This window comes from Onychomys torridus, chromosome 10 (assembly GCF_903995425.1).
Source record: "Onychomys torridus chromosome 10, mOncTor1.1, whole genome shotgun sequence".
Classification (NCBI taxonomy): domain Eukaryota; kingdom Metazoa; phylum Chordata; class Mammalia; order Rodentia; family Cricetidae; genus Onychomys; species Onychomys torridus.
The window spans coordinates 25,611,083-25,632,024 of record NC_050452.1 but is presented as its reverse complement, the minus strand read 5'-3'; the positions used below and the strand labels follow the sequence as shown (position 1 = coordinate 25,632,024).

Genomic DNA, 20,942 nt, shown 5'->3' with positions numbered 1-20,942 from the left:
CACAAATACAGTCCATGGAGAGACTGGGAAGCCCATTTTCCCGATCCTTTCACAGTATACATTTACAAAATATCACAGTTTCTTATGACTTAGTTTACTCAAATAGCTAAAAGCTTAACAAAGTTAGCAAAGGCATGGTTAGATATACATCTTTAAGTCAGTTTCTGTCATCCAGAACAGACAATTAGAACCCGAGGAGTTTATATACCTTAGTTATCAAGTTTAAGTCCTATTTCCCATAAACCCCATTCATCATTTTGTCCTCATCTGTCAGTTTAACTCTTAGGACAAAACTCATCATAAGTCGGGCGGTGGTGGTGCACGCCTTTAATCCCAGCACTCAGGAGGCAGATCCAGGCGGATCTCTGTGAGTTTGAGGCCAGCCTGGGCTACCCAGTGAGTTCCAGAAAAGGCACAAAGCTACACAGAGAAACCCTGTCTCGAAAAACCAAAAAAAAAAAAAAAAAAAAAAAAAAACCTCTTCATAAAAAAATCCACCCTTGTCCCAAAATATCTTAGAGGCATGGTATTGTTTTCTTAGTCTAGGGAAAATAAAATAAAACAAACCATCTTCAAATACCTCTATTTTTCTAAACAAGAGTTGAATCCAAATTACATATAAGATATGCTATAGCAAATTAAGATTACCCATACATAGGTTTTTAACTATCACCATTTTTGTTATAAGGCTTAAGCTAATTTTTTTTCTCTGCTTGGAATTTTTTTTAATTAATAAATGTTTTTATTTCTCCAGTAACTTTTAAAATGTGAACATTCTGTGATTTAGCCACAGGCTTTACTTCCAAGTAACTTCTTCAGTGGGCCTCAGTTCCCTTTGAAATAGCATACTCTTATTCCGGAAGGCAGTTAGCTTTTCGTCACTCCTCTTGTCTCGATAGTAGCCAAAGACAAATCCCATGGGAACCAATACATGAACCCAGTAGTCACGTACAAGCTGAAACACCATGATTGCTGCAGCCCGGTGACAAGCACAACACGACCAAGGGCATCGGTAGGGAGCTAGGCCACTGGTGCCAGCGGAAGCTGTTCTGCTTGGAATTTTTACACTCCTCCCAGCTCCCCTCATCCCCCACTCCCACCCCCAGACAGGTTCTCTCTTGTGTTGCCCTGGCTGTCCAGGAACTCATTCTGTCCATCAGGCTGGCCTCAAATTCATAGAGATCCTCTTGCCTCTGCCTCCTGAGTGCTGGGATTAAAGGTGTGCAACACCACCGCCTGGCTTTATACTGTTTTTAAAAGCATAACCTAATGATTTTACAAATCCTGAGATAAAGTTTACATTTCAGCAAAAGCTTCAACAATAGTAAACAGAACCACACAAAGGGTTGTGGGGGGGCAGCGGCATTGAGAGCCAAAATCTGTGATTACACTTAACCATTAGTAAGCTCTATTGGAAATAGATTACCTTTCACTTGTTCTCAAGCACATCGTGTCTTTTTTCTGAGCTGTTCTTTTTCAACCCATCACAGAGTCGGGTGGCCCACCTGACCCAGGACAAAGACTTTGGAGGGAACTTTTAAGCAAATATACTTGGCTCTGTAGTGGGCAGACCAAATTTCATCTCCAGAGCTTTTCAGTAGAGTAGAACAGCATGTGACAATATCCAACATTATCCATACTTAAAAGACATTTAAGTCTCTGTAAGCCAGAACCAGTGATCAGATGATCAGAGAGTGAGCACCCAGCAAGGAAGGCTTAGAGATAAGAGATTTTCAAGAGCAGAGAGTAGAGAAAACAGAGATAAAGTGATTTTCAAATCATTTGTGTGGTGGCAGAAGTCGTCACAATCTGTTAAGAATTTGGAAATCAGGTATGCCATTTTCCGGTCACTGAGACTGATTAGTTAGTTTGTACTGAGGTCAAATTGTTTGTAGCAATACGGTGTGACTTAATGGAGTCTCTGGGGAGGACAATCTGAGGAAGGAAAGAGATTAGAAGACAGGAGAGAGGAGTCGAGTCTAAGAGCACATGGTTAGTTCAGGCTCCAGAGGCAATTGAGAGAAACAGAGCAGGGGTGGGCAAGAGACAGGGCAGGCAGAAAGGCGAGGTCTGGAAAGGGTGGCAGTCAAGAATTTCCAGGAGCAGAGCAAGGAGGAGCTGGGAGAGACTTAGAAAAGGACCATACACAGGAAGGGATTCTGCCAGAGGGATTCCTGTGTGCAGGAGCCCCAGGAAGGGCAACACTGTAGGGATAAGTGTTGTGGAACAGAGGCACCACCATGCGGACAAAGACTCATCAGAGAGATGTCCAGGATCAGTGGAGGGCTTCTCCACATGACAGGGCTGAAGAGATGGTTTCTAAAATTTGGAGTTGAACATGGTGGGAAGCAGGAGCCAGCATAGAGGTGAAAAATCCACACCCAGGAAGGTCTGATGGGTAGTTTGGTTCAGTTAGGAGGGTGGGACTCTTTGAAAAGGTGTCCTGTTGTTCTGTACCAAATTAATCAAGGGTACAGTGAAACAAATGAATTGGACCACTCTATGGGTAGAAAGAATGGTTTATTGGGGGTCAAACTGTCAAGGCTATCTGGGGTGGGGTGGGGATGGAAAGGAATAAAATAGCAGAAAGGCAAGAGGACTTTATATGACAGGCAACAGGGTCAGGGATCTCTGAGTTGATACAGGTTGTCCAATTGACCAGGAACTAGATGCACTTGCTAAAGGTGGTTGACTATTGGGGGCAGATTGAGGGAGGTTCCTGGTAAAAAGAAACCTGCCTTTAGCGCTGCCCCCACCAATAACAATCCTTTGCCCAGTCAATGCCCTTCTGTTTAGTACATTGTCACCAGCACTGCCATTTTGGGGGGCTGCTTTGGACCTAAAAATATGCAGTCACAGGAACAACTCCATGTTTTATGAATGGCTTAAAGTACACACACACACACACACACACACACACACACACACACACACACACTTATGCCCATGTATGCACACTCTTACCTCACTCTTTCCCTTGTGTACCTTTCGGTAAATTGCTAGAAGGTGTTAGCTCAAACTGAAGGGAAGTAAAGTCTTCTTTTGATATGTCAACAAATGCATTTATTTATCCTTTCCCATTTTGTATCATCTGAAACTCTGATGCATGTATGTATGCTGTGTGTGTTTCCTTATGTCATTGGCAAACAGCAGTGAATATGGAAAAAGGAAATGGATCAAACAGAGCTCTGTTATTGTGCTGGCCTGCATCTGTCCTGCCATCAATCCATCATCAGTCTTCAGGGATGGATGTTTACTTGTACCAGGAATATATGGCAGCCTATGGCAGCTGCCCTGTTGACATAAGAGACACATTACCTAGAAAGACCAGGGCTGGCAAGATGGCTTAGCATGTGAAGGTCCTTACTGACAAGACTGATGACCTGCATTTGATCCCCAAGACCCATGTGGTGGAAGGAGAGAACTGAATCCTGCAAGTTGTCATCTGACTTTCATATGTGCACCCCCCCTCTCACACACAATTTGAAAATTTAGAAAAGATAAAGTTACAGTCAAACCCAATCATCCCCCTGACTGTTACGAAACAGAAATAACCTTATAAAAGCTAAAGAAATGATAGGTCAGAATGTTTGACTCTTTTTTACATTTATTTTATGTTTATGAGTACTTTGCCTGCATGCATGTATGTGTGCTATGTGTGTGACCAAGAAAGTCACAAGAGGATGTTGCATTCCCTGGAATTGCAGTTACTGATAGTTTGAGCCATCATGTGGGTACTAGAAACTGAAAGCTAGGTCCTCTACAAGAGCAACAAGTGGTCTTAACCACTGAGCCAACTTGTTACCTTTCCCAGAGTACTTGACTCTTAATGATTGTGGTCTCTCACAAATATTACAAATCTTAAAAACAACAACTTGATTACTATTACTGTTATTGTTGTTAGCGTGTGGAGGCAAAGGTCAGAGGACAACTTTGTAGAGTTGGTTCTCTCCTTCCACTCTTACATGTGTTCCACAGATTGAACTCTGCAGGTCAGCAGACTCTCCATCTAGCCAGCCCAGTGTTTGCAAACATTTGACTCATGTTTTGCCCTCAATCTTTTCCAATTCCTTCATTCTGGAAATCCTGCCACACTGGCCTATTTGTCAACCCCTCCTTCATTTTCACGCCTCCAAAACTGCATGCTCCTTTCTTCCTATCCATTACGTGAATCCCTCTTCAGGGCTGCTGCCTATGATGGGCTGTCTAAATGGCGCAATTCATGCTGCCTAGCTGAAGCCTTGCTTGTAATGTTCTTGCCAACAAAACCCTCTCCCAACAATATACACTGAGCTGACCACTGAAAATCAGCCTCAACGTATGCTTAAGAACTTGACCACATTGAGACTCTTGCCAAAGCCATGCTCAGGTAATATAATCTTCTAAAGTGTTTGGAAACTGAAAACAAACAAAACAAAACACTGTTATGTGAAAAAGCAAAAATTTATGAAGTCCTAGAAACCCCCAGTTTTGTTTTGTTTTGAAGTCTAAAGGAATGTACTCTGTTTGATATCAGTTCTGGGGAATAAAGACAGATAAGGATAGATGATTACCCTAAACGACATTACATTTTGTATAATGAATATTCTAGCAGCAAAAGGGATAAACCAAAATCCAGAGCTATAAGCAAAATGATTTTGGAAGTGTCTAGTCATTTTACAGAACTATACAGCTGTCCCTTGATGTGTTAGCTGCTTTTAGTAGCTATAAGCAGTTACCCGATAGAAACAATTCTGAGGAGAGATTTGTTTGGGCTCATGGATTTCAAGGGTCCATAGCTGCTTGGCCCATGAACTTGGCAAGAACATTACAGGGAACACATGGAAGAGGAAGCAATTTACCTCACGGCAGACAGGAACCAGAAAAAGAACATGCAGGAAGGAGACAGGAAGCAGAGAAGGAACATGCAGGAAGGAGACAGGAAGCAGAGAAGGAACATGCAGGAAAGGAGACAGGAACCAGTAAAAGAATATGCAGGAAGGAGACAGGAAGCAGAGAAAGAACATGCAGAAAGGAGACAGGAAGCAGAGAAAGAACATGCAGGAAGGAGACAGGAAGCAGAGAAGGAATATGCAGGAAGGAGACAGGAAGTGGAGAAAGAACATGCAGGAAGGAGACAGAAAGCAGAGAAAGAACATGCAGAAAGGAGACAGAAAGCAGAGAAGGAACATGTAGGAAAGGAGACAGGAACCAGTAAAAGAATATGCAGGAAGGAGACAGGAAGCAGAGAAGGAACATGCAGGAAGGAGACAGGAAGCAGAGGAGGAACATGCAGGAAGCAGACAGGAAGCAGAGAAAGAACATGCAGAAAGGAGACAGAAAGCAGAGAAGGAACATGCAGGAAAGGAGACAGGAACCAGTAAAAGAATATGCAGGAAGGAGACAGGAAGCAGAGGAGGAACATGCAGGAAGGAGACAGGAAGCAGAGAAAGAACATGCAGGAAGGAGACAGGAAGCAGAGAAGGAATATGCAGGAAGGAGACAGGAAGCGGAGAAAGAACATGCAGGAAGGAGACAGAAAGCAGAGAAAGAACATGCAGAAAGGAGACAGAAAGCAGAGAAGGAACATGTAGGAAAGGAGACAGGAACCAGTAAAAGAATATGCAGGAAGGAGACAGGAAGCAGAGAAGGAACATGCAGGAAAGGAGACAGGAAGCAGAGAAGGAACATGCAGGAAAGGAGACAGGAACCAGTAAAAGAATATGCAGGAAGGAGACAGGAAGCAGAGGAGGAACATGCAGGAAGCAGACAGGAAGCAGAGAAAGAACATGCAGAAAGGAGACAGAAAGCAGAGAAGGAAAATGCAGGAAAGGAGACAGGAACCAGTAAAAGAATATGCAGGAAGGAGACAGGAAGCAGAGGAGGAACATGCAGGAAGCAGACAGGAAGCAGAGAAAGAACATGCAGAAAGGAGACAGAAAGCAGAGAAGGAACATGCAGGAAAGGAGACAGGAACCAGTAAAAGAATATGCAGGAAGGAGACAGGAAGCAGAGGAGGAACATGCAGGAAGCAGACAGGAAGCAGAGAAAGAACATGCAGAAAGGAGACAGAAAGCAGAGAAGGAACATGCAGGAAAGGAGACAGGAACCAGTAAAAGAATATGCAGGAAGGAGACAGGAAGCAGAGAAAGAACATGCAGGAAGGAGACAGGCAAGACACATGCTCTCCACTGACCCAGTTCTCCCAGCTCCTCATCTCTGTTCCATCACCTCCCTGTGGCAGATTCCATCCACTGGATGATCCATTCACCCATCTATCTGTGGAAACTCCTTCACAGGTGCACCCAGAGGCATGATTTAGGAATGCTCTATGTATTCCTCAATCCAGTTGACAATCAAAATTAACCGGTGTCCATGGAGATTAATGAAGCCATAACTCCCCCTCAGATCCTCAGATAGTAAAATCAACATGCTTAACTCTCTTGTATAAAACAGCACAATATTTGTTTAAAACACATGTACATTCTTCTGTATAATTTAAATCATCTCTAGACTATCATACTTCATGCAATGCAAAGAGCTGAACAGTAAAGTTTAGGGAATAATGAAAAGAAGTCAGTATAAAAGCAGCTATGGGACTCTACCAACATCTGTGATCTGGAGTTGCTTGAATACAGACATAGAACCCATGGATACAGAGGGCTGATTGTTTAGATTTACAGATGACTTCAGGCTGGGCTTCCCTATCTACCTCTGTAGATTCTAGTGTAGTAAAGGCCACCAAGTAACTGGCAGAGACAGGCCATGTCACATTAGAGAGGGGAAAAGGAGAAGTTAACTATTCAGAGTCCAAGTCCTTACCTAAGAGCAGGTAAAAACTGTGTGGGGAGGAGAGGGCCCAGGAAAGCAAGAGACTGCCATTGCAAGTCTCCAGACTTGCAGAGGAAGCCCCTCTCCCAAGCTGCCTCACTCAGAGGATTTCAGACAGAAACCCTTTTTTCTATCAAAATCCTGATGACTCTACTTGCAGAAATGCCTCATGATAAAAGCCCTCTCTGCTGCTTGCTTTCTGAGCTTTAATAAATCCTGGATTAGCACGAAAACCACCCAGGCACTGACTTCCCACATTTCCCGACGAGCTGTCTGGAGCTGGCTTCTTCTTATTGAGTAACTTCTCCAAGCTGGAAAACTGCCCAGTGCTTGGAACTTAGGACTACCCACTAAACTCAGAGCAGGGCAGAAACATCTCCCACACCAGTCCTGCAAACTCCTTGCTTCTTTTTCCTTGCTTTTTGCTTTCTCATTCATAACAATTCAGGTTTTGGTTTTTGTTTTGCTGAGTACTGAACCTGGGAGCTTGTAGACAACAGAGAAACACTCTACTGCTGACTGACACCCCCATCACCTAAGGTGGTGTTTTCTTTAATTAAAAATAGAATCTGAGTTCCTATCCAGTCCTTTGTTTTTTGTTTGTTTTTTTTTTTTTGTTTGTTTTTTTAAATTCGGAGCTGAGGACCGAACCCAGGGACTTGGGCTTGCTAGGCAAGCGCTCTACCTCTGAGCTAAATCCAGTCCTTTGGATGACAACACCTGGGGGTGTAAGCTGCCTTGGTGCTGCTCCCTATGGTTTCTCCACAGACAGGAGGCAGCCTCTCTCCCATTATCTTCCAGCGTTCCACTGTCTTCAAACATGTTCCCAGATTTCTAGGCCATTGCAATGTTACAGCTGTTCCCTCTGGAGGGCCAGAGAGAAGTTTTGCTGGCTGGCACATCATGTGAGCTCACATATACTTTCACTGTTTCCAAAATGTCATTCTACCTTCCACCTGCCTTTCTCCATTTCCTTCTCTTCCTCCTCCCTGGCTGAGCTTCTAACAAGCTAAGGCCCTCCGCCTTACTACATTACCCATCAGCCTCTTAGTAGTTGGCCCATGCCTGTAATCAGGAAGTTGAATCAGGAGGATAGAAGAGATAAGGCTAGCCTGGACTATAGTGTCTTTCTACCCACAAAACAGTAAATGAAATATGCTTCAAGTGCAATTTTTTTATAGTTTTTTCTTAGTTGTAATTATATATATAATAATTTACCATTTTAGTTAGGTTCAGTGGTGGTAACTATATCCACAACATTGTGCAGCCAGCATCATGCATTTCCAGAGTGCGTGTACAACTGAAACTTCTATTCATTACAACATAACTCCCCATTTCCCCTCTCCCTAGCTCCTGGCAATCACACTTCTACTTTCTTTGAACTTGCTGCTTCTTGATACTTCATAGGAGTGGAATAATACAATTATTGTCCTTTTGTGACTGGCGGACCTCGCTAAGCACAATGCTTTCAAGCTTCATCAATACTGTAGTATGTATTAGAACTTCATTCCATTTTAAAGGTGAATAATATTCCATTGTCTGGATATTCCACCCTCTATTTGTCCATTCAATGCAGATGGATTTCTGTTTTTTTGGTTAGTGAAGTTTGTATTTTGATAGTGTGGAGTGGCAGGGGATCAGTGGAATGTGCCTATTATGAAGAGAAAGAATGGTTTATGTGTAGAATGGTTTGTGTGTGTGGAGAGAAGCAGAAAAAGGAGTTGTGAACTGGGGCAGTATCTGGAGGCTGGCCTGTTTCTGGTGACCCTGATCAGATGGCTCCCACTAGAGCAGACAGGAGAGAGAGTGTGCATCAGAACCTACTGGGTACCTGGGAGGAATGCAGATTCCTTGACTCTGTCCCTGGAAGTGAGATCTGAGTATCCACATTTCTATTTTGCTGTTTTTTGTTTTTGTTTTTGTTTTTGTTTTTTTCTTGAGACAGGCTTTCTCTATGAAGCCTTGGCTGTCCTGGATCTTGCTCTGTAGACCAGGCTGGCCTCAAACTCACAGAGATCCCCTGCCTCTCCCAAGTGCTGGGATTAAAGGCACACATCACCATTACCTGGCTAAGTTACCAAGTTTTTAAATTTATTTTTTAATTTTAAAAATGATTGTTTTAATAAATTTAGTTTGTTAATTCTCTTGCTTTGGTTTTAAATAGGTTGGTTGTTCTTATTTATTTTTTTTTCTTTTTTAATTTTAAGCTGTGGCAAAAGGTTCCCAAAGACCTTTGAGTGTTCTTCCTGCCAAGCAGCTGATAGCACATTGATAATAGAGATTTTTTTTTTCAACAGCCTTTATTCTTGAAAAAAATTTAAAACCTATTTTATGTGTGTGTGTTCACTATGTAGTCTAGAAGAGGGCATCAGATCCCATGGAAGTGGGTTACAAGTGATTGTGAGCTATTCATGGTGCTGGGAACTCTTCAAAAGCAGCAAATGTTCTTAATCACTGAGCTGTCTCTTCAGCCTTAACAGCATGCTTTTGTAAACCAATATTTAGAATGCCCAGCAGAACTGCTCTGTAAAAATGCACATTTTTCTCATATGTCAAAACTATGTCTAATCTCAATATTTCTAGTTTTTGATTGAAAAATACGATTTTCAGACTTTGGATAGTGAAAGCTGGTATCAGATTCTTAGTCTGATACTAAGAAGTTACTTATTGTGTGTTGCATACATGTGCCACAGTTCATGGTCAAGATCAGAGGACAACTTGTAGGAGCTGTGGGTCCCATGGGATTGCACACAGGTTTGGTAGCATCTTTGTCTGTCTGCTATGCATCTCACCAGCCCAATCCCTGCTCTGTCTTTGCTCTCAGACTAGTCCCTTAACATTTTCAGACAGAACCTCTGAGACCCTCCTTGCAATGATATGGTACATGGGAGGCCTTGGTGGGTTGGGCCAAGATGCCCAGTAGGTGAGGGAGAAACGTCATGCAGGCGAAGTGGTAGCGGGGTGGTGCAGTGGAAAGTAGCTCATACCATGCAGATACAGCATCCACGTGGAGAGTTTATTATAACAGAGATCTAGAGAGAGAGAGAAAGAGGGGGGAAGAAGGAGAGAGGAAGAAAGGTAAAGGGAGGGAAGAGGGAAAGTGGAGGTGTTCACACTTCATGGAGAAAGGGAGGAGGGGGAAGAGGAAGAAGAAGGGAGGGGTTTTTCCTTAAAGGAGGCTTTACATCAGGACACAGGGCGGGTCCCCAAGGGGCAAGCCAGGAAGCCAACACTCCTCCCCTCCCAGTCCCTGACCTATCTCCACATAACTAATGAGATTGGGTCACTGTCAAGTTCAATTTTTACCTCTGCCCCAGCCATTGTGGACACCTCCCATCTGATACTGCTGGACACAACTATCATTTCCTCTGAGGTCAGTGCCTAGATCAATGACTGTCCCTGCAGTCATGTGTTGCCATCCTTATTCAAAGGACTTAGTATATATCCTAGTTAGCATTAACTGTTAACCTGACAGTCTAAAATCACCTAAAACAACAACAAAAAAACCCCAAACTATCGCAAGGAATCATCTTTATCAGGTTGGTCTGTGAATGTCTTAATTGTCTTCCTTGGTGTAAGAGGGCCCAGCCCACTGTGAGTGGTGCCACTTCCTAGGCAGGTGGCCTTGCCTGTCTAAGGAAGTCAGCAAGCCAGAGAGAGCAAGCCAACAGAGTCTCCTATGGTTTCTGCTTCAAGTTCCTGCCCCATCTTCTTTAAGTGACTGATTATAACCTGGAAATGTAAGCCAAACAGACCCTGCCCAGGTGCTTCATCCCAGCAACAAAAGGAAGCTAGAACAATGTACTCCTGGAAGAGTCACTATGAAGGAAAACCAAAAAAGTCTAGGAGGTAATTGATGAGGCACTTGCTGCCAAGTATGACTGAGCTTGATACTCACAACATACAAGATGGAAGGAGACAACTGATTCCCACAAGTTATCCTCTGACTTCCATGTACATGATATGAGTGCCACCCCATAAGTAAACAAAAATGTAATGACAATTTAAAAAAGAATAAAGTCTATGTGGGGAGAGAAACAGAAATAAAGCCCTCAGAAATCTTATCCAAAAACCAATTACGTGCTTGGACACTAGGAGATACCCTACATTGTTATAACAATGTTCTACCTCTTTTTTCCCCCTCTTAAGCTAATTCATGAAGGTTTCTGTTGCTTTTAATTTTAGACTTAGAATTAATATACTCAGAAATGTGAATGCAATCTAGGTCACAGGGGTATTTTAAGAGTCAACTGGGATGTCTATAATCTGCCACTGAAGGACTAATGTTAATCATGTGATAATATTACCATTGTCATTATCAGAGTCTTCTCTTCCCCCTGTATTTCTTGTTTATGCTTACTCTTCCAATATTCTTTTATATAGAGCAAAGTAACGATGGCTGGGTTTTGAAATGCAAAGAGCATGGGGATTTTGAAATGCAAATATTTTCAAGAGTAACATGCTTAAAAAATAATTGAGCACTGTCTATGTTCCAGGAAAAGTGCCAGGAATTCATTCACTCCTCCTTCCTCGCTTGCCCTGAGGCAGGAGGTAGGGCAAGGAAGCCTCTTTGCGGCCTCTTCCCAGGGAGCTTACAGTTCAGGGCAAGAGGAGGGGCCAGCCAGCCAGAACTGCGTTCTAGGTACAACATAAGAAGAAGGGTGGGAGAGGGGCACAAAGGAGGGGATTCTGACCCACATCAGAAAGACTTCCAGAAGGAAACAATGATCAAATCGAGATCCACGAAAATTACTTGAAGTTGGAAAGGCCACCAGCAGCGAAGAGTGATATAGGAAAAGAGCACAGCCTACTCAAAGCACAGGAGGTGAAAGGAAGTGTGGCACATGGCAAGAGAGGGCATGGAGGCCAGGGCATACAGTGCTTCAGCACTGCTAACCTGACCCTGGGAACTGCAGCAGGTTAGAGACCAAGACTAGACCTACACAGATTGATACTTTAGAAGGTCCTACTCATCCCTAGCCCAGCCTGGGGATGTGTTGATGCCCATGTTTGGAGGCCAGGAAGCTGGTTCATAGACTGTGGAGGAGTCTGGGCAGAAGGTACAATACCCTGAAGTTTGCTTTAAGAAAGAAAGGGTATGTGTGGAGAGATGGCTCTGTGGTTAAGAGGAGATGGGTTCAGTTCCCAGGACCTATATGGTGGCTCACAGCCATCCTTAACTCCAGTTCAAGGGAATTCTGCACCCTCTTCTGACCTGTGTGGGTACCAGGCATGCATATAGTGCACATACATACATGCAGGCAGAACACTCATACACATCAAATAATAATTAAAAAATAAAGAGGGATTTGGAAGGCAAGAGGAAATTACTTGATGTATATGGCATTTCAAATTATTTCACTTTCTCCTAATTTCTGCCTATTTGAAGATGACTTTTGTAGGGCTAATGGCTTGTTCATGCTTACACAGCTACTAGTGACCCTTAGGGCTTTGGGAAATTAGAATAGTATGTCAGTGCCTGTTTGCAGTCTCTTAGCAGAACTGGCCTCTATGTAGAGACAAGGTGTAGGGCAAATGAATTTAAGGTGGAGAAAAATATCTAGGTTGACATTGTAGGTGGCTTTCCAGGATAGCAGGAGTGGAGTGGCCTTAGGAGTCCTGGAGGAATGGAAGACAGGATGTGAGGACACAAGTGAGCATCAGGACAGAGCCTCTCAGGACAGGGGAGAGGCCAGTCCTGACTATTGGAACCTTTGCTACACTTTAATAAAGCTGCAATCGAGTTAGACAGGTGTGGAGGGAGACTCAAGGTGGGAGGAGAGCCATGCCACAGGACACACACACACACACACACACACACACACACACACACACACACACACAAATGGCAATACTAAGCCCCGCCTCCTCCATAAACTGACTGGGACAGCTGGCTCAGGCTCTAGGCTATGGAGTAAGCTGTACAGTTTCATGTCACTTAACAACAGGGAGGCAATTTGAGAAACGTGTGGTTAGGCAATTTCATCATTGTGTAAACACAGAGTGTTCTTACTCTAACTTGGAAACCATGTCAGAAGGTGATACAACCTCATGGGACCACCACTGTACATGCAGTGTGTCCCTGGATGAAATGTCACTATGCAGTGCATGGACATGCATTAAACTAATAGAGCATTGTTATAATTTCCCTGCAGAAAGACCCTTGACATTCACTGCCCCCCAACACTTTGGCTCTTGCTTGGAGGAGCATCTTTGATGTTTGAAGACTGATGGTGTTGTGAACTTCAACAGCAGAAGACTGAGGTAGACTGGCTAATCAGTCCTCAGGCCCAGTGCTTTGTCTCCCCCCACCCCACCATGGGGAGGGAAGACAAAGACAGAGAGAAGTAGGATTGTTTTCAAAACATTGCATGCAAAGAGACTTGGCTTTAGTTTTAGGGCTAAAGATAAATTTCATCTTATCAATTTCTCTGCCTGATCCCACATCTAAATCCCAAATAGTTTCTCTTGCATCACCCCCAGGGCACCTTGGACTAGGACCTGGGAAGTGGAAAAAGTGTTTTAAAGGGACAAATAATAGGACAAGTGAGGATATACAGCTCCTATTAGTGAGTATTAGTTTCCAAGAAGAAAAAGGGTTGACTTAGTAATTAATATGTAGCATAATTCAAGTGCAAACACTGGACAGGAAGTTAGAAAGAGCAACTCAGTGGATGCAAATTCCAGAAGGTATTTACTGTAGAAATGTATGTGCATATGAGTGTAATCTCCAGAGAAGCACTTTGAATGCTTGCCTGGCCTCTACATGCCCACCTGAGAATGGGTAAACAGCACAGGGATACAGCCATCATTCTTTTTTTTTTTCCCCAAAGATAGACATCACTGACTTTTTTCTTTTTCTGAGAGCTGCTGTTTGTCTTGTTTTTCCCTTTGTCTTTTTAATTAGAGTTGGAAATTCAATCAATGGAGTCAAGTGTGGTGGTATGTGTCTGTAATCCCAGCACATAAGAAGCTGAGGCAGAAGGACTGACTGAGGCAAGTGGGGGACATACAGGAAACCATGACTTAAAATGGAACAAGTAATAATGAACTAGCAAATGCTATTCAATTAAGAAGGAAAACATCTTTAAAGTCAGTTTTCTTTTGCTGCTCCTGGGGGTAGGTTGGCACTCACCTGTGTGCTGCTTTCTGGCTCTAGACAGGATGACATACAACTTGGCTAAAAGCTGTCATCTGGGGTAGCAGCAACCCAACTGTCTTGGCCTTAGAGCCTTCTCTTCAATGAATAGTACTACATAGTAATAGTTTTATTTTCTAGGCAAATGGACTCTGCCCCCAGCGGCTGTCATCATCATCACTGCAATCAATGAATCAATTCAAGTCAATGAATACCAATACCAATAAAATACCAATGAGCCGGGTGGTGGTGGTGGTGGTGGTGGTGGTGGCGGCGGCGGCGGCGGCGGCGGCGGCGGCGGCGCACGCCTTTAATCCCAACACTCGGGAGGCAGGCAAGCGGATCTCTGTGAGTTTGAGGCCAGCCTGGGCTACCAAGTGAGTTCCAGGAAAGGCGCAAAGCTACACAGAGAAACCCTGTCTTGAAAAACAAAACAAAAAACAATGAGAGAAGAAAACAGCCACACTAAGATCCAATCTGAGGCCACTGTGCTGTATGAAGGACTGAGTTTTCTGTTGACTAGCCTACATTTTTCTTCACACACACTTACCTTTCCCCCACCTCACAAATAAGACACTGAACCATGAGAAGTGTTCATGAGGCAAAAAGCTTTGAAGGAAAAAGTCACAATGTTTCTAGGCTACACTACTTTTTCAAGTTGCTTAAAAGTTATATTTAGCTTATTTTAAAGGTAGCTTATTTTAAAGGGAAATAAGGCATCTGCTCAAGCAGCAGCCCCTCACTTTGCCCCACTAATCTTGGGTGCTTCTAAATTTCACTGGGCAAGTATTTACCAAGTAGACTAAGAAAATAGTTTGACTAGGTATGAAAAGATTGCTCAGTGGGTAAAGTGCTTGTCATGTAGGCACAAATATCTGAGTTCAGATCCCCAGCACCTATCTAAAAGCTGGGCATGGCACAGCATGCCTATAACCTCAACAATGGGTGGTAGTGGAGATAGGCAGATGCCAGGGGCTTGTTGACCAACCAATACAGCTAAAACTGTGAGTTCAGGTTCAATGAGAGAGCTTGTGTCAAAACAAGAGCAATAGAGGAAGACACCAGCACCAACCTTGGCCTCCATTATGGACATGCATAGGTGACCACACCTGTATACACACACACACACACACACACACACACACACACACACACACACACACACAGAGAGAGAGAGAGAGAGAGAGAGAGAGAAACAAAATAAGTTATTTAGAAAACAGTCTGAATATTCAGCAAAATCAATCTCTGTGAGAGTATATTCACAAGGTTTAGTGAACTGAAAAAAAATCAGAAAATGTATACAGCTATGGTTCACTAAATCAAATATTTACAAACACATATGTGTGCAGGCATGCACAGGAAGTACACTAAGATGGATGGTTGGGACAATGGGTAATTTTTTTCTTTTTATGCTTTTCTTGTTTTTCCAAACTTTCTTCTATAAGCATGTGTTATTCTCATGCTGAGCAGGGTGATAAAGTACATAAGTGGAGCCTGATTGTAGGGTTCAAGTCCTCACTGCACCATTTCCTGTGGTGACTTTAATTACTCAGGTTCTCTGTATCTTGGAATAAAGGGTTATAACCTATCTCAAAGGGCTGTTATAATTAAAGAGTTAATATGTATAGCATCCATCCCATGGTAAGCACTGTATAAAATATTTTTTAGCTTAGTCAAATTGTGATTAATTTTTCCAGCATGTTCACTATGCATTTTCTATGAGATTCATGTTTTGTGATGTGTGTTACTAACTTATTCCTCTGTTTGTCTTCAGCAAATAGAGTGAGGGTGGATGTGTGACCTTTGGTGGGTGGTGAAATTCTTGTTTTCAGGCTTTGACAAAGAGCAGAGGTTTCCCAAGGATATACTATACCCCCCCCCCCATTTGGTCCTAGGTGAATTGCGGAAAGCCTAATCCCTCCTAAACCACAGGTTACTGTCACCATTTGGTTAGTGACGTTCACAGACGCAGGAACACCCTGGACCTTTCTTTGGGGAAGTCCGCCCCTTGCTCAGAAGTTGCGATGCCTTGGGCAAACCTGTGCTCAGTAATCTTCTTCCCTTCCTCACACAGTCCTGGGAGGAGCAGCTGGAAAGGAGAACCAGCCGTGGGAGACGGTCAAGTCGTTGTGAAATTGCTAATGACAGCCAGCCAGAGATGAAGGAGACAGTGACAACCTGGACGGAGTTTGAAGGGACCTCTTAAACTAAGAGAGGGTTCATGCAAAAGTAAATCCATTAAAAATTCTGATGTGTGAAAAATAAGGAAACACACATGTTCTGTTGTCTTGTAGACTACAGAACTGAATGGCTAAGATATATTTTTATTTTGCAATAAAAATATAAAGGTCTAACTTTTTTTTTTTTTTTTTTTTTTTTTTTTTTGAGCTGAGGACCGAACCCAGGGCCTTGTGCTTGCTAGGCAAGTGCTCCACTACTGAGCTAAATCCCCAACCCCTGGTAAGGTCTAACTTAAGGATTGACAGAAGTAGTAAATTGGGGGGTGGGGACCAACCCAACAAAAGATGGGGTTCTTCCATCTGGGAGGAAGACCAGGATATCACTGGAAATCATATAAAATCAATACGAATGAAGTTTCCTTCCAGCCAATGAAAAAGGAATATAGAAAAGGAAACTTCAAATCTTTTGTTTACCCAGCTGTCTGTACAAAGTGAATTATTCATGATTCAATGTGAATAATAAACCTATGCAAATATTTGTTGTATTCTCAATTTTGAGGGAGCAGCAGGAAATGAAGTCACTATAAAATGATTTAGTTAACTCTTGCTCTTGGAAATAAATTGAGAAATAGATGCTGATGGTTATTTACATATGTCCCCCTGGAGGCTTCTGTCCTGTTGGAAATAACAATTTAAAGCTGTTAGTATCATGACCTTTATTTATATGATTTCCTTAGAAACTAATTACCAAAGGTTTTCGTTTTTTTCTTAACTGTAGAGGGTTAAAAAGCTCACAGCAGAAGTTCTGTAAGGGGAAACCTTAACGGACAAGTTTCCAAGTACTTGCTGCTTACTGTAAATCTTACTTGTAAATTTCAGTTACAGGTTTTTGATCAAGGGAATATTACAATAATACTGATACCCGGCAGCTTTAGTTGTTCATCTTTTCACTACAGAATTGGCTGAACAGTTTCCGTCAAAAGTGCTAGACTAACAATTTAGAGCAGTGGTTCTCAACCTTCCTAATGCTGGGACACTTTAATACAGTTCCTCCTCATGCTGAGGGGACCCCCAAGCATAACATTATTTTGTTGTTTCTTCATAACTACTTTTGCTACTGTTATGAATCATAATATAAATATCTAATATGCAGCCCTGCTGCATATTGAAAGGTGTGTTATCATCTTGCTACCTCAGTAACTTTTCACGTTGTGCCATCACCACAGGCTGCCCCATCACTCCACCCCTGTTTGCTTTTATATTTCATTTTATATCTGAGACAAAGCCTTATTATATATCCCATGCTGGCCTTGAACTCATGACTCCCCTACCTCAGCCTCTGGAGTGCTGGAGTTACAGATGTGGGCACCAGAGCCCTAGGTTACCAGTCTTGTAAAAAGTAGTGGTAAACTAAAGCATGTGGATGGTAGCCTCAGCCTGAAGGCTGTTTCAGTTCAACAGCGACTAGGCTCAGAGGGATCTCACTTTTGCTCAGAAGTATAGATAGTCCCAGAGTCTCTGGAGGAGGAGCAGAGAACTGGTCTGAGCCAACCCTGTGGGGTCTTGTGGCTCAGGCTCTGTCTGACTCATGGGTAGGTAGCCAGGCTCTCCCCAGAAGCTCTCTAACCCTCCTCTAAGCCGCTCTAGAGCCCAGGCAGAGGGTTAGAGCTGCTGGGCCAGATCTAGGGTAGATTCTCAGGCAGGCCTCATGATTCTACCACCTGGTTGGTAAAAACCTACAGGTGGCAATGAGCAAAACCTCACATTTTGGAGCTAAGAAACAAGAACAGACAAATTACTTCTGTCAAAATTCAAATGTTACCAAATGCACTCTAATATTTTCTTTCATTCTATACTGACTGGAAGTAACTTTTCTTATTTAAAAATGGTATTAACATTGTATCTCAAAGGTAACTGGCAATACAAATAAACAGCAAACTTGGGCCTAAAATAAAAGGTGGTACAAAATACTTGAAATGTTTGGAAAAATCAGATTTATATTTAATAAAACTCATTTGTGAGTAAAAATTGGCCCTACTATTCATTCACATTTAACCATGCTAGTTAAATGGTTTTTTCTTTTGTAGGCTCTATCTTTACAAGAAAAAAGTCTTTGAGACAGGGTGGCGCTATGTGCCCCTGGCTGACCTGAAGTGCACTCTGTAGGTGAGGCTATTCTCAAACTTGTAGCAATCCTTCTGCCTCTGCTTCCCAAATGTCCAGGTTACAGTCATGACCCACCACGCCCCTCTCTCACAGGACAGATGGTAACAAGCCAGCATTTTCCTTGTCTCCATTATAGTTTAGTTCAATGGATTCCTTCTGATACTATTACAGCTGAGGAGACATTTCCATACGTTGGGAAGTTTCTTAACATGTAATACCATTCATCTTTAATAGGCTGTTCTTCAGGGAAGGCCCATTATTGGACATCACTATGAATTAACATCTTAAGTCCAAGAGGAAGGCTCTCTGGAGACAACAGTGAAGCTGATAAATCTTTGTTGAGGGATGTGACCAGGGGACTTAACCACATTCCTTGTGGTTTCAGAATGACATGGAACCCATAGATAGGCAGAGATATTTGTCATTCTTAGTAAAGACCTGACCACATCAGTTCTTTAGCATAAAGAGGTGGTTCTAGATGTTATAATTTCTTAGAAGCAGCCTGGCTGGTGTGCAAGACCAAAGGCAAATGAAGTGAAATTCTGTCCACTGACAAGCACCTATGTAGGAAGAGAGTTGGTTGCTTGTAGCATACTTGACAATTGTAAACAAGTTCTGACAGCAACTTAACCCCAAACATACCATGTCTTGGAGCCTGAATATCTTCTTGACTAAAGGTTGCTCTGGTTTCATGGTTATGGCTTTGATATTCACGTGATCTCTCTATGTGTTAGCTATCTCTACTTGTTTCTGTGAGTATGGAATGAATTAGCATGTAGACCAATGCTGTGATTATCCCTGCTCACAAGTCCTCCCAAAGTCAGCAGGTCCTGTACTCTGACAAAGCAGAGGGGTGGGTGGGTGTGAGCTCAGTGAAAGTAGACTAGTTTGCTAAGGGACTAGCGGTTGTTTTTTTTTTAACATGGTAGAAATCAAATGATTCTTTCCCTGATCACCCCTTTAATATACGAATCCAGGTCCTCAGCACTCTACATGTGTATCAACGCTATCAATCTCTGGTTGATTTTTCTGTCTCTGAGTACTTCCTATTCTAATTCCTCCTTGCATGTTCCCACTCACCCACACATTTGCAGCTACTTCAATAATCATGCCTAGATCAGTGCATGATGCTATTTGTTTAAAAAGAGAAATGAGTGTGCGTAAGCAAGCATGTTTGCTTGTCTATGCCTAAAATAGCTCTGAAAAGCTATATGAGAAAGTGGTTATGCTGGTTACCTTTGGGGAAGGGAACTAGATGGTTAGAGTGCAGGAGAGCAATGTCTTTATATATAACTTTTTATTTCTTTTGAATTTTAAGTCATGTGACTGTATTACCTAATCACAAACAAATAAAATGCAGGAAATAGTAAGAACTCTGTAAGAAATAGTTCATCAATTTATTAAACAAATATTTACTGTGTATCTACTACTTGCCAGACATCAACAGGGTGATTGTGTTTCATCAACTATGTGCCAGAGGTCCTACTGCTTGTTGCATTAAAACCTGCTCAGAGGAGATTCAAAGGCCTGGTTAATAACACCCAATCATTTTGATTAGCAAAAAAACTAAGACAGGGTTAGTTATACTATAAGGGCTGTCCCTTAATATACTGAAAAATTGAAAAAAATGCTTAGAAGCAGCCAGAGTGTCAGATAACACACTGTAACTAACACTCATTGAGCAGTTACAGGACAATCTGCATGCCGCCCAGTCTCTTGCTTTGCTATAGTATGGAGACTCACTTAGCTCTCTTAACAACTGAAAAAGATACTACCCCATCCTCATTTTAGACAGGGAAACGGAAACACAGGGAGAGCAGACAGGTAATTTACCCCAATAACTTGGGTTACTTGAGGATGCCCAACCAAGCTCTGAACTCTAGAACTTCAGTTTTAAACTTCAATGTCTTTTGGGGACAGGACAATAAAATATTCCTGTTTCCAAGTATCTCTGCTGAAATCCTACCATCAATGCAAAGTGTCCCAGAGCTTTGCAGCTGGAGGAGATTTCAGGACTGACTTGCTTCTATTCTCATGCAAGGGAACAACTGGGTTGAGCACTTCTAATGATGGGAGCAGTTCCTGCCAGAAGTAGTTGGTGTTGGCAGCTCTAACTGCTAATAAAGCAGGAAAGTGCCGCATGCCTTCCATGTGCCGCACACTCTGCTGAAATAAGAGGAGAAACCCTCACTTTGTGGAGGCTAGATCTGCCACTCTTTCTCTCCCTCCACCTCTTCTGTGTCTGCTCCTCAGAACACAATGTGTCCATGGTTCTCTGTGTTTCCTGTCCTGTCCATGGTTCTCTGTGTTTCCTGTCCATGGTTCTCTGTGTTTCCTGTCCATGGTTCTCTGTGTTTCCTAACAGCTCTTTCAATGTTTTGAGGTGGAATAAAGATCTCTTTAAACCTTCTTCTTGTTTGTGTATTCAGTCTGTTTTCATATCACACTCCCTAGGTAACATTCATTTTTCTTAGCTTATATTTAAGATGCAAATGAGGGAGAGCAGCTTGCTTCCCTTCCATGAGCTGTCCTGAAGGAAAGAGAGTTTCCATTCTGAGAAGAGGAGCAAGAAGATATTGAGATCAGAGGCAAATGGGAGCAAGCAGGGTCTAGGGTCAGCTCCAGGCTTGGAAAAGACACGGCAGCGG

General features: G+C 42.7%; 1 protein-coding gene across 1 annotated transcript; it reads right to left on the bottom strand.

Moving 5' to 3' along the window:
• Positions 1-762: 762 nt before the first annotated feature.
• Positions 763-978, bottom strand: LOC118591787 (NADH dehydrogenase [ubiquinone] 1 beta subcomplex subunit 1-like). Its single transcript, XM_036200157.1, has one exon. It carries the CDS (start codon positions 965-967, stop codon positions 797-799), a length of 171 nt encoding a protein of 56 aa, XP_036056050.1. The 5' UTR covers positions 968-978; the 3' UTR covers positions 763-796.
• Positions 979-20,942: the final 19,964 nt, after the last annotated feature.